The sequence below is a fragment of the Notechis scutatus genome, chromosome 2 (genome assembly GCF_049901735.1).
Source record: "Notechis scutatus isolate UNSWTSFEM ecotype Mainland chromosome 2, rNotScu1.2, whole genome shotgun sequence".
Classification (NCBI taxonomy): Eukaryota; Metazoa; Chordata; class Lepidosauria; order Squamata; family Elapidae; genus Notechis; species Notechis scutatus.
Genome location: NC_142010.1, coordinates 247,786,584 through 247,800,179, shown reverse-complemented (window position 1 = coordinate 247,800,179; position 13,596 = coordinate 247,786,584). Strand labels below are relative to the sequence as shown.

At 38.2% G+C, this 13,596-nt stretch overlaps 2 protein-coding genes across 3 annotated transcripts in view; both read right to left on the bottom strand.

Moving 5' to 3' along the window:
• CPLANE1 (ciliogenesis and planar polarity effector complex subunit 1) overlaps positions 1 to 3,404 on the bottom strand; it is a 71,931-nt gene extending 68,527 nt beyond the window's left edge. Inside the window, exons 1-3 of the mRNA XM_087958508.1 lie at positions 3,333 to 3,404; positions 1,663 to 1,811; positions 199 to 363 (exon numbers count right to left, since the gene is read on the bottom strand). Of these exons, the coding sequence (XP_087814634.1) occupies positions 199 to 279 (81 nt within the window). The 5' untranslated portion in view covers positions 280 to 363; positions 1,663 to 1,811; positions 3,333 to 3,404. The remainder of the gene's footprint in view (positions 1 to 198; positions 364 to 1,662; positions 1,812 to 3,332) is intronic.
• Positions 3,405 to 6,734: 3,330 nt separating this feature from the next.
• Positions 6,735 to 13,596, bottom strand: part of NUP155 (nucleoporin 155) — a 30,509-nt gene continuing 23,647 nt past the window's right edge. For both annotated transcript variants that reach the window (XM_087958506.1, XM_087958507.1), the window contains exons 27-35: positions 13,254 to 13,358; positions 12,975 to 13,129; positions 12,759 to 12,888; positions 12,030 to 12,143; positions 11,658 to 11,778; positions 10,793 to 10,903; positions 9,744 to 9,880; positions 8,820 to 8,926; positions 6,735 to 7,150 (exon numbers count right to left, since the gene is read on the bottom strand). In XM_087958506.1, the coding sequence (XP_087814632.1) occupies positions 7,012 to 7,150; positions 8,820 to 8,926; positions 9,744 to 9,880; positions 10,793 to 10,903; positions 11,658 to 11,778; positions 12,030 to 12,143; positions 12,759 to 12,888; positions 12,975 to 13,129; positions 13,254 to 13,358 (1,119 nt within the window). In that variant the 3' untranslated portion in view covers positions 6,735 to 7,011. The remainder of the gene's footprint in view (positions 7,151 to 8,819; positions 8,927 to 9,743; positions 9,881 to 10,792; positions 10,904 to 11,657; positions 11,779 to 12,029; positions 12,144 to 12,758; positions 12,889 to 12,974; positions 13,130 to 13,253; positions 13,359 to 13,596) is intronic.

The window sequence follows — 13,596 nt, the reverse complement described above, 5'->3', positions numbered from 1 at the left end:
AAGTAGATATTTTAAACTTCAATGATGCATTTTTCAACTGCTCAGACAATTGTTATTGTAATTCCTAATGTGTATAGATTGATTATTGCTGTTGCTATATTACTTAGATTTTCATAATGACTTGAAGTTATGCCAGTAAGATTTAATTTCTGGAGGAATGTACCTTTAATGTACAATATATAAAAAAATTATAATTACCTCTCCTAGCCAGGTGATTCGAGGCCATGGCTTCTTCTGTTTGATACAGGTAGAGGCTAGTACCTCTAATTTGATTTTCATGATTAAAACATACAATAATCCATAATATTTATCAAACTTTAAATAGCTTTTAAATGGTTCCTTAATGAAAATTCAACAGCATCTCTGCAAAACAATTTAAAGTCTTTAAGTATTGAAATAATTAAACCAGAGATATAATTTCCATGTATTCATGTTATAATTATTTCAAAATAACATTCAATACCAGATACCAGGGCATGTCAAATAGGCTTTAAGATAGCATTTCAATTCAGAACACCAGCAATCAGGTTCAATGCACTGCCTCAACTTGCATAATTGAATCCCTCTACTGTGAGTCATCCAACTACATCTTTTGCTTCCCTGGAAAGTGATGAGCATTTGAGTATGCACAGAAGAGTTTTGCCATCTGGATCAAAGCACAGTGGCTGCTCAGGGTCTGCTGCTTTAAAGGGTACTTGCGCAAAGATTTTTCAAAGCCAAGCAGACTTTTCAATAACTGCATAGCCTAGGATCACTGATTCATGAGGATGTTAGGATGAATTGATGATAGCTTCTTGTGCAAAAATCTGGCAGATCAAAAATCTGGCAAGATCGTATATTATATCAATGAAACTATATACAAGATAAAGATATATAAGTCTCCCTTCAACTTCACTGGATGATCCCAAATTCTAGTGTTAGTGATAAGAAAAAAACACTATCTACATTAAAGCATACATCTATAAACCTGTACTCATTTCGCCTTACTTTCCATTTTTCCAAGTTAAAAGCCCTAAACTTCATAATAATCCCTCAGTCATTCCTGTTGCCATATTTTGCATTTTTTTCAGGTTTTCCAATATAAGATATTCCAAGTATGATCACACTAAAGGCTTATACATAAATACAATATTGGTAGTATCTCTCTTGGTTCTTCTTCAGTCACCTCCAACATAAAATTTCTATTGTTGCTATACCCTGTTCTTCATCAGCCTGCCCATTGCAATCCTAAGATCTTTCTCATTACTTGGTATTTATTCAGACTTGTATATTTATCAGTATACATATGAACATAAACTTGTGAAATTCAGTGCCAAAAGATGTGCCAATGGTCACGGATTTAGAAAGTTTTAAAGGGAAATGTGTCAAGTTCATGGAGGTTTCTAGAGCAGCATGACACCCATGTTACTTCACAATGTATATTAATACAGATCCATTCTTTAGATTGTTAAATCAGCAGCATCTCTGTATGACTCCCTTAGAAGCTCTTCTCAGCTGACTTTGCAGGCATGTACATGCAGTCCCATTTTGTTTGTGATGCTATGCAAAGAATTTGGATAGTTTCTGAAGCCATTGAGAAGTACTTCATTTGAGCTAACATATACCTAGAAATTTCACATAATTTTAAAGTCTAGATCCATAAGCATATTGGTTAAACTGTACCTCCTGTATGAAGCAAACATCCCATTGTTTCTTGCCCACAAGGTTCCATAAAGCATTTTGGCTGGTAAGAATCAGGATGCTTTGCCAGATGAAGCTGTCTTTCTGTTCAAATTGGATTCTTCTTGATATCCAAAACCATTGCTAGCCTACTGCATATATAAACGTAACTTATTTCCTCTCATTTGTATAGTCACCCATCTTACATAAAATGATACTGGGAGATGTACGTGGTAGTAATGAAGAATATATAAAAACCATTAAAACAAACAATTTAAATTAAGATAAAAACAAAACAGAAGGAAAGGGCATTCCATTAACTGGAATGGAAGGATTTATATTCTTTGCAGACAGCTGGCCATTTGCACCCCCCACAATCTAGTCAGAGCTCAGAAAGCTTCTTGGATGAGAAGCAAAACATCCTCAAAGAAAAACAAGAAAGTCCAGTTGCTTCTTGAAAAAAAGCACCTTTGGGACAACCAGGACCTGGATGACTGAGAATCTCCATAGATATTTACACCTGAGTACAGCAGGTGGCAGCATCTAGTTGACGATGGATGATCTAAAAAACCCATACAGCAAGGGTCTTCAAACTTGACAAGTTTAAGACTTGTGGACTTCAGTTCCCAGAATTCCTGAGCTAACATGACTGGAGAAGAAATTCTGGGAGTTGAAGTCCACAAGTCTTAAAGCTGTTAATTCCTGGTTGACTGGATATGAGACCATCAGGAAATCCAAGCAACAGACTAAACTGGGTTGTAAAGTATCCCAGGAGATAATGACATGCTACTTCTATACAGGTAGTCCTTGACTTACAACCACAACTGAGCCCAAAAGTTATGTTTTTAAGTGAGACATTTGTTAAGAGAGTTTTGCCCCATTTTATGACCTTCCTTGCCACAGTTGTTAAGTGAATCACTGCAGGTGAAAAATTAGTAACCCGGTTGTTAAGTGAATCTGGCTTCCCCATTTACTTTGCTTGTCAGAAGGTTGCAAAGGGTGATCACATGACCTTGGGCTGCAGCAATAGTCACAAGTATGAGTCAAGCCAAGCCTCTGAATTTTGATGGGGATGCTACAAAGGTCGTAAGTGTGAAAAATGGTCATAAACTCACTTCTGTAATGCTGCTTTTCTTTTCTTTTTTTAAAGAACCCACATCACCATGGCATCACAAGGAATTGCCCTGGATTCATGAGAGAACTTCTCCAGTCTTAATGAGGCTTCCAGGCACAATCCCGCCCACCACCTTCTCTCCCGTTTCCTGGTGTGCAAAGCCATCTGACTTCCAGTGAAAAATATAAATCTATTTAATGGCTCCCCCTTCTCCTCCAATCTCTTGCTCCACGGATGACTCCCACATAGATCCCCAGGTTGACAAGCCAATAGGAAAAAGTGGTGCAGCAGATCTGGAGGGCTCCAGGATGGATGGATGGATGGATCCTGCGGGAACCGCAAGATCCCCTCCTCCCCCGCCTTCTCCTTTTTATGCCTAATTGCCAATCAAGGGCTGCTTTGCAACGGGGGCGCGTCCCTCACGCTTAGTGCAGGGAGCGGCTTGGCTTTCCGTGCTGCCGCTTTTTCTTGGCTCTGCAATCGCTCGCGGCCGCAAGATCCCGCCTAAGAGAGAAAGGAAGAGAGAGAGAGAGAGAGAGATAGACGCCCCATTACTCACCGCCTCAGCCCAACGGTTTTCCTTTCAGGGTTCAGCAGGCTCCCAAATTGCCAACCAAGAGGTGGAGGAGCGCGAGCACCACGCATGCGCCCCCCGCGCCCGTTCCAACGGTAAACAGGGAAGCTCCGCCCCTCTGAAGCCGCGGACGCCTCGCCTTCTCCGCCTCCTGCTCGGTTCTGGTCTTTTCTTGGCGGTGAGTTGAGGGGTTTCGTTGCCGGAGTGAAGCGTGAGATTGCGACTTCTGCTCAAAATTTGGGGCGTTTTGAACGACTTAATCCAGCCAAGTAGCCAGCAGCCGTTGGTTGAGCTCAAGAAGCTAAGCCGGAGACCAAGAGGAAGCCCCCGGATTTAAGAATAGACGGAGAAGTTGCGGGCGGGGGGTTGGGAGTCCCAGGGAAAGGTGAACCGCTTCCAGATGACTGCCAAGAGAACTATAACGAATTTGTTCCTTCAAAGCCACAACTTGACTCGTGGGGAGACAATCTTTCAGCAGTTCATCACGGCCAACAGTCACAGCACAGAGTACTGGCTGACTAGGGTGTGGTTAGTGCTTGGATGGGAGACCACCAGGAAAGCCAAGCAGTATAGGCTACACCTGAAAAATAAAATAAAAAAAATCCTGGAAAGAGATGGCAAGTTCCTTCAATATTATTGTAGGTAGGTAGGTAGGAAGGAAGGAAGGAAGGAAGGAAGAAAAAGAGAGAAAGAAAGAGAGAGAGAGAAAGAAAGAAAAAGAAAAAGAGGAAGGAAGGTTGCAGAGATGTACACGTGAATTTTTTGGTAGCTGAGCACAATTAAGACTTGATTGTGAGCTGTTTTCTTCACTGTGATGGACATTTTGTGCTACATTAATATCTATCCCTCAACTGGTACATGGGCTTTGATTACAGTCCCATAGGTAGGGAAGAGGGCATTAAAGTAGATTTAAGAGCAGAAACCAGTCTGGTGCTCCTAGAGTGGTTGTGCCATCAGCCCCAACATCTCTAGGCAACCCCTCTGGAAGGCATCTAAACTGGGGGAAAGAGCATAAGCTTTGTGGGTGATGATCTCATCAGGTGAAAAGAAAGGTGAGAAGTGGTTTAGTAAACACAGTAGAGAATATCCATCTGCTTAAGAAGTCCCTGTTGCAGCAGTATAGTACTTTTTGAGAAATGCCATTTTACTTGGGGCTAATAAATAGTATCTCCTCCCTGCTATGATTCATATTCTCAGCACTCCCAGGTAAATGTAGGAAACATGACTAGATGAAGTAATTTTACTTTATTGTAAGGCTATGTTGACAGAAACTTGCAAATTGGAAGGTATAACTCTCACTTTTAGCCATCTGCTTAATTAGCCCCTGACCATGAAGTCATCGGGGCTGCGTCCTCTCATTCTATCATTTCCTAGGTAGCATCTCATTGCCACATAACTATTACACATATACAGAAAACTGGTTATGAACACGTACAACTCTAAATCCCACTGAGTCCTCATTATTTTACTTAGAAATTAAAGGCACCTTATATCAAGCTGGTCTTCTGAACAGATCCATATTGTTTTCTGGATAGTAACTTAGTATGGAAATGGTTTGCTATTGCCCTTTTTCTAAGATATTTTAGTACTCAATGTTCCCTACTGAATAACAAGTGTAAGCCATCTTAGCTTTTTCAGTTGGCTCAGGTTGGCCATTGATTGAACCGAAGGCACAGTATAAGTACCATACTACCGGTAGCTAACTCATGGATTTAACTTGCCTTGGCATCCCCTGAGCAATGATGATGTCACTGGTTAATCATAATCAACTTGGAAGCCTCTTACGGTACCTCCAACAAGAACAGAACAGGAACGTGTGTTTTTTAAGATCCAATATAGGAATGCACACTTAGGGCCAGTTATTTTTTATTATTGCATTAAGACAGCCTTCACAAATACCGTGTTTCTCATATAATAAGGCCGGGTCTTATTTTTTTGAGCCGTGAAAAATGGCTAGGTCGCCTTTTGGGTGACTTAATTCCCCCTTGCATCTTCGGGCGGGTGGGCGGCGACAGCTTGAATGTTGACCTCGGCGTTGGTGGGGCACTTCATCGGGGTCAACGCAGGCAGCACCATATGTGTACAACAAAAGTACTTCCTAACGGCAAGCCCCCACCATTCCCCCTTTCGCATGTTTTAATATAGGCCTTAATTTGGGGGAGGGGCTTAATTTCATTTCATGCCTATAAAACATGCTGGGACTTCCTATTGGGGGAGGCCGTATTGTTGGAGAAACAGGGTAACTTACCAGCCAGCATAGGAACTGTACTTCAATCCCCTGGATGATTAACATTAAAAGTGCCTACACTAAGATCTTAGTAAAATACCAACATTATTTTTGATGCTAAACTTGATATTGAGGAAAGTAAAAACCTCTTTGAAAAATTAATGTTATTTATGTCCCATTGCACAATATCCTTTCTAAAAAGTTCTGTGCTGCTTCTAAAAAAATCCTGTTTTTTGAATGTCAGAATAGTTGCTGGTTTATTTCTGGGCCCAATTCAAGGTGTTGGTTATCCCCTTTAAAGCCTTTTATGACATGGGACCAGGTTATCTGAGGAACTATCTTGCCCCAATGGGATTGTTCCATCGTTTTGGCAAAAGGACCCCTTTGATAAAGGAATTTTGGCTAGAGGGATCTAGGGGAAGTCCAATTGGAACAACTTTACTTCAGATGTTGTGGGTGCTTCATCACTGGAGGTTTTTAAGACTGGAATGGAAAACCATCTGCTTGAAATGGTATAGAGTCTACTGCTTGACCAGGTGGGTGGGTTGTACTGGAAGACCTCCAAGGTTCCTGTTTGAACCTTTTCTGTTGTGACCTCGGGTTTGGAACAGCTTGCTACTGGAGGTGAGATCTGACCCCATCCTTCTGGAAGCCCCTTAAAACCTGGCTCTGCTGGTTGACTTGGGGCTCCATGGTGGAGGTGGCTGGAGGTGTAATAGAGAAGATTCCACCTCCATACCATTTTAATCTTGGTTTGTAATTTTTTATTTGATTCTTGTTAATTTTAATATCTTTATGTTTGGTTTGGTTTTATTCTATTGTAAGCTGCCCAGAAAACATTTTGGACAGTGAGATGGGTGGCATATAAACAATATAGTGGTAAAAAAACGTTGCTCGATTAAAAATTATGAATGGCTTGTTTGTTCCTCAGTATTTCTGCTGACATGACCACTATCAAAATCTCTCATAGTACAGGCAAATAGTAATTTCTTTTAAAAGTAAGAGAGGTAGGTACACACTGTAGAAATAGAATTTCTGTCTGAGGCATAATAAATTTTAAAATGAAATGCAGTTAATCAGTTTCATTACCTAAACTACCAGCTGGGACTCTATGGAATAGGGAAGTCTTATGGTTAAGCACATTGTAGATTTAAAAAAAAAACATTTTACAAATAAGTTTAATCTCCAGAACACAATTATACAATGCATCTTAATCCAAAGCATATAAAACAGTTTCACTGTTAGAAAAATTTGGCAGTAGTAAAAAAAAGAACACAACAAAACAATGTTATTTATACATTCTGTTCCATGTGACATTCCTTAAGTAGATACACTAAAAAACTGATCAGTAGAAGTTGATTCTCTTCATTTTGCCTTTTCAAGTTCCAGTACATTAATAGCCAGTTCTCCCGGCCAGGCAGACATGCATCATTGGATTTAGTGAAGCCGCTCTAATTTTGCTTGCAGAGATTTAAAGCTCCCTGTAATGGTCTGTACAGCTAGTGTCGGACTTATAGACTGGAGTTCAACAAGGTAACGGCTAACAGCATCTAAGCAGATATTTGTGAATCGCCGTCTAAAGAGAAAGAAAACAGATGGATCTTATTCCTTTTTTTACTAGATTACTAGACAGTGACTTAAAACGTCTTGAAACTTATATTCATTAAAAAGTTGGTAGATGGAAGGAAAATAAAAATAGACCTATTAACACAACATTCATTCTGGGAAGCCTGGGTGAAGAGGGAGGCATTCCAGAGACAACAAATTTACAATCACAAATTTCAGGTGGGGAAATTCCATAATGCAGGGCCCAGCTCTAAGGAGGCTTGCCTGAAAAGTATTATTACCTTTATTGTCAGAGTACAGCATGTGTAAAATGAGATTGGCTGAGCTTCCCTTTGTGCACCCCCTCCCCCCAACACAACTCACAGTGAAGACAGAAGTCCCTAACCCAGTTCCAATCTTATTACACTATGTGGACTTGTTGCACAATGTGCCGGCCCCACAAGTCTCTATCATGCAATGTTGACATGAAGTTATTTTCCATTCAGAAATCTGACAGCCCACGGATAGAAACTGTTCTTCAGCCTTTTGGTGTGGCTGGCTATGCTTCTCTATCTCCTACCCAATGGTAAGAGAGTGAAGAAGTGCTGACCGGGATGTGAGTCGTCCCTGAGCATTTTCCTCACTCTTCTAAGACAGCGAGCCCTAGCGATATCATCTAGTGGTATCAGGGAACAGCCCACAATGTTTTGTGATGTGCTCACCACCCTCTGTAATGTCTTTCTATCCACGGCTATCAAGCCAGCATACCACACCGTAATGCAATATGTGAGGACACTTTCTACTGTTGACCGGTAAAAGGAGGTCATCAGTTGTCGTTCCACTTTATTCTTTCGCAAGACCCTAAGGAAATGGAGTCTCTGTTGGGCCTTTCTGACCACCTGGGTTGTGATGATTTTCCAAGTAAATAATGGCACAAATAATTGCAAGCGCAGTAATCCCTAATGATCCACCAGACTCATCAGAACATCCCGATCCTTGAAGTTATGACTAATGCAGCATCCCAGAGTCACATGTTCAAAATCCAGGGACTTGCAACTGGTATGTATTTATTTAATTGGTATAGTTGCAGCATCCCAGGGTCATATGACTGCCATGTGCAACCTTCCCAGCCAGCTTCCAATAGAAAAGTCAATGGGGGAAGCTGGATTTGCTTAATGACCTTGTGATTCACTTAACCATGGCAAAAAAAAAAGTTATGAAATTGGGTGTACTTCACTTACCAGTTTGCTTAGCAGCAGAAATTCTGGCCCCAATTGTGGTCATAAGTCAAGGACTACCTGTATAGATATTTGTCCTTTTTTTGCCAACTCACTCTACTCTTGGGCTGATGACATAAATGTTTCAGGTATGAAAATTCAGTTGGTTAAAAAAAAAAAAACCTTTCTGGAATAGGAAGGTGAAAGACTAGATACTTCTTGCCATCTTGCCACATGTCTTTTCTATAAAATGTGTTATTTTAGAAGAGGTGGTTTTAAGAATAAAAAATGGATTAAAAATATGTAAGTTATTAAAAAGGCCTGAAAATACTCAACATATTGTTAAAAAGCTTGACTGAAGTTTTTTTTTCCTTATTTAATTTTGATATGTTTAAACAATCCTGTATGTATTGTCAACATGATCATTCAGCATGTGCTCTATTATTAAAACTTCCCTTCCAATGTATAAAAACTTTAAAATACCTTTCAAAAGTAGCTACTTTGTTAGGATCTTGCACATATCCTGACAGCAGTACATGTATGCACTCTAAAAGATGTAATGGTTTCTTCATTTTGCTCCAGTAGGGATCCTATAAAGACAAAAATATGGAAATATATACATGTACTAACACACACACACGTGTATATGGAAAAATAAAGACTCATCAGCTTGTACATGTGTTCACAGTTTAGAGACTGTTAATTCTCCATTGCTACCAAGACATAGACTAAACTGACAAAGAACAGCAGCCATTGCTGCTCAGAAATCTACAGATATTTTGTTTGTTTGTCAATTTTAAATAGATGCTCATCTTAGACAAGGTGGCTATGGGCAGTATACAATAAAGCCCACTATTAAAACATACTACAAAACAACTTGACATGCCTGTTGAATCACTAGGGGCTGAGCTCAACATAAGCTTTCTGTTTTCATTGCTTTTTTTTTTTAAGCAAGAAGCCAGTTCCCATAAAAATTGCCCTCCTCTGCCAATGATAGCAGTAGATAAACAGTATTCTTTCCTGCACTAGCAGTGTTCAAAAGATATTAAACCCCACTCCGCTCAGTGGACCTTTAAAATTTCTCCCGTTCCAAAAATTCAATTTATCAATTTTGTTCTAGAGCTAAGAAAACCAGGCAAACCCTTTTTAGCCCAAAGGTCTCATTTCCACCTAAGAAGAAAGATATAGTACATCTTTCTTCTTTACACACATTTCTAATTTTGATATGTGATAGAAAATACATTCAGTTTGGAAACTTAATGATCTTAACTATAATCACCAAAAACCTTTCTAACTGAACATCTCATAATACTGCATCTAAACGTAAGTATTCTCATCCCATGCATTGTTATAATAGAGAACATCATAAAATAATTAAACTGAAAACTAGATTTTGAACTCTCATACCCGTGCTTTAAAGAGCTGATCATACACTTCAAGAAGCCGTGGTAGTGGGACACCAATTTCTTGCATTGTGTAAGTTACAAATCCCACATCCCAGTTCAAAGAACACACTTGCTGTTCTAGATATTGTACCAAGAAATCTGAGAAAAAAATGTAATGCAATAAAACATCAAATTCTTGCATAGAGTTATGGCAACGATGTTATTCTTTCTTTTTTCATTTTTTTTTCATCTATGGAACCAGAGAACATTCTTGACTCCATCTGACCAGTCTCCTGATATAAAAAACAGAGACATTGCTGCCTGTGACAGGACAGGTTAGGATTTAAGTCTGTTGGGGAAGAAGCTGAGGTTCTTTAACATAGCTTCTAAAGCGTCAGGGAGATCAAGAAGTCTTAGGTATAGAAAGAAATAGACATATCTGAGCACATTAGATTAAAAGGGCCAAACCTAGAGTCTTTAGAATTCACTCACAGGACACTCTTAGTTACTACTATCTTGACTAATATAAAAATAAAGGTCTTTAGAAAAATAAAAGAAAAATCAAAAGAGAGTAGTCTCGTAAAAGGCTCATTAACATGCATTTATATTATCAGTATAAGATTACTGAATCCAAGAGGGTATCTTAGTTTCTCCTCTTAGCAACCACATCAATATTCATTGGTCCTATGATAACTTGAAACATATTTAGTTACTGAGTTGGCCACAATTTACTAGTTTTTTATTACCCTCCCCAATTTTGCTTTTCATCAAGACAATAGCAACTAACAAGGCAAAAGGTAAAATGTAAGCCTTTAAAATGTTTGCTTGGATACAATGCCAGAGTCAGGTGGCTTCCATCATTTTCTTTTCCTATTTCTGCTCTGCCTTTATTGGTTTTAAATGACAAGCAAAACCTACAAACAGTATTTCTGGATTCTACCATTTGAAGATTTTGAAATAAGTATTTGGCATAGATTCAACAAAAACAAGCAGTAGGACTTTTTCAAATTTTCTTTCAGCTTCCTTCTTGACACGTCTATATTATTCAATATATAAAATTGACTTATATACCTAAAGGGAAATAGCGTGGTGTTCCAGCATAAATTTTCCCAAGTGTTACCATCTTCAGACTAAGAGCCTGCATCCTATCAGGAGCACTCATTGCAAGACTGTCACTCAGTGCTGAAATAAAAAAGGAAAATCTATTACATATGTTCTTTCAAACTTCAACTCAATACAATTAGATACAATAAACAGATGTCCAGTTGAGGAAAATGGCAAATTAGATGTCTCCCAATGAATAGTGATAATGCCATGGCAATGACCGATGGCAAGCTCCATTCAATGGAGCTTCTCCAAACAAGGGTAGCCCATTTTTACTCCAATCAGTTGAAACTAGGTAATGTCATCAGTGCACTGATTCTGTTACCTAGTTTGGATAATGAAATGTCTACAAGAAAAGAACCAAACTTAGAGAGCACCAAAGACTTTTGTTTCAACCACAAGCTACAAATATTCTCCTTTACTGATTAGAACTTTTGTTAAGAGCCTGAAAAATTGAGTAAATCGAATAACATTTTCATGTAAATGTGAGTTGTTTATAAAGAAATGCAATATAGGTGGACAGCTGAAAACAAACTTGAGAAATTTATGAATGAACACTAGAAGGGACTAAAGCTCCAGGCAGGGGGAAAAACAGTGAAATTTGCAGGATGACAGATAAAGGCATGGCATCAAGACATTTCAAAGGACCTTTGAAATTGGGAGATGGTAATTACTGACAGAAGTAGAAGAGAAAAATCTCAAACAGAGGTAAGAATAATGGAAAATGAAGAAACTGTTGTCAAATGACAGAAACAATTGTTAAAAGTGGAAATATAAATGACGAGATGGAAAATGATCTGACAAAGACTTATTCTACTTGCAAAAGACCTACCTTTTTCAATTATTTCTTGCCAAAGAGTTTGCACTAAGATAGGATCTGAATGTCCAGCACAATGTATAATGGCCAATTTACACTCAGAGAGTTTGAATGGATCTGCAAATTCTCCATAGAGCTAAAGTTTTAAAAAGGCAAAATAACAACAATTTGGTCACTTGTAAGAAATGGAAAACATTATGTTACACTAATTAAGTAATGAAAATACTAAATATCATATCTTCACCTGAAATAGCCAATAAGACAGACAGTAAGCCAGCTGCAGTTTTCAAAGTATGAATAGGAAAAATAAATTATTTAAAATGTAAATATATATTCCAACGAACAAGTTATTTAGAGTTGGAACCTAGAATGGTGAAGTTCAGATACCTTGCTAATTTCCATCAACTCAGAATCCAACTGGGAAACCGCATCTTGCACTGAAGAATGATGAGAACACTGATGGTGTAAGGCTTCTTGTATTTGAAACTGTATCCTGGCAACCTAATTAAACATACAAGAATATTTAAATGAAAAGTTTAAAGGTAAACTTTTTATAATTACTGTGCTTATAATGGTTCTGTATTTGAATCACTCCATTTTGCTCACTTAAAAAACACCTTTATACTATTTTAACAAATTACTGTTACAATAATTTTACTGCTCTGCATATTTTTGATTATCACATAGAAGGCAATATAAAAGCACAATCATCTTTTAACAACCTCATAATCCCTTGCAGGCTGGAATCTGGGCAACTGAATGGAGCTAGCAGAGTGTTTACTGGCCGGATGCTCTTCCTGTCACCAATGTAGTTTTATTCAGCAGATATATTCTCATTGTGCCCAGAAAGAAAAATATCTGCCTCTACCTAGGGTTGAACTCACAGCCTCCTGATTGTGAGGCGAGAGCTCCACCTCTAAGCCAATGCACCACTCCCAATACAAAAGCACAATAACCAAATAAAATTCTATCATTTTTAATTATTATTTTTAATAAAGCACAGATGAAAGGTGTTGATAAGCATATTTTTTCATTTTTAATTACAGTATGAAAAAAATTATATGCTTCCTTCGAGCAATACTGGCATCAATGCCATGCAAACCAGCTTTTACTTACTTCCATTTTCTCTTCCAATTCATGTAAAAACTCCCCATCTGCAGCTATCGGCGATATCGCTGTTGAGCTCTTAGCACTCAAGATAGCGCGTGCAATATATTCAAGGCGCTGCTGAAGCGAAATCTCAGTGCTATTAAATAATAAAGCCATGTAATTAATAATCCATAGAATAATGCAATCATAATTGAAGTCTTAATGGACAAAAAGCTATATTACCTGTGCATGTCTGCCAATTTTGCGAGCACCCGGGCTGCATTACTAAAACTTCTATTTTTCTCAAAAAATCTCCATAGCAAATCCATATAGCAAACTTTGTTTTGATCGATTTTGGCCATGCGTGCCAGATATGGCTCCAGAAAGGGAGAGTTTACCTAGAGAAATGGAGGGAGGAATCTTATCGATTTGCCGTTGCTGTATTTAATCTGTTATTTTTCTGAAACTGAACCAGAAACTATATTTATGAATATAGTTCATTAAGCTGTTCTGTGATCTTACCTGCAGCAATTTATCTGATAAATCAGCTTGAATCAACCAGCCATAAAGGGCAATACTAAAAAGTTCATCTGTGGAACGTTGGGCCAGTTTAAGCATTTGTTCAAACTAGAATCAGGAAGACAGATACATTTTAAATGTTATTTGTGCTTGCAAGAATACAAAGCATGCCTTCACTTTTAGAATAATTAAAAAAGACCCTTAATAGCATATGCTAAAGTATTAAATACTGAATACTTCAGTATTTACTAAAGTACCAAATATTGAATATTTCTATACTCCAATAAATCTCTGAAAATCTTGTATGCAAGAAGCTATTATGCTTTAATAAGGAAAATAAATAGAT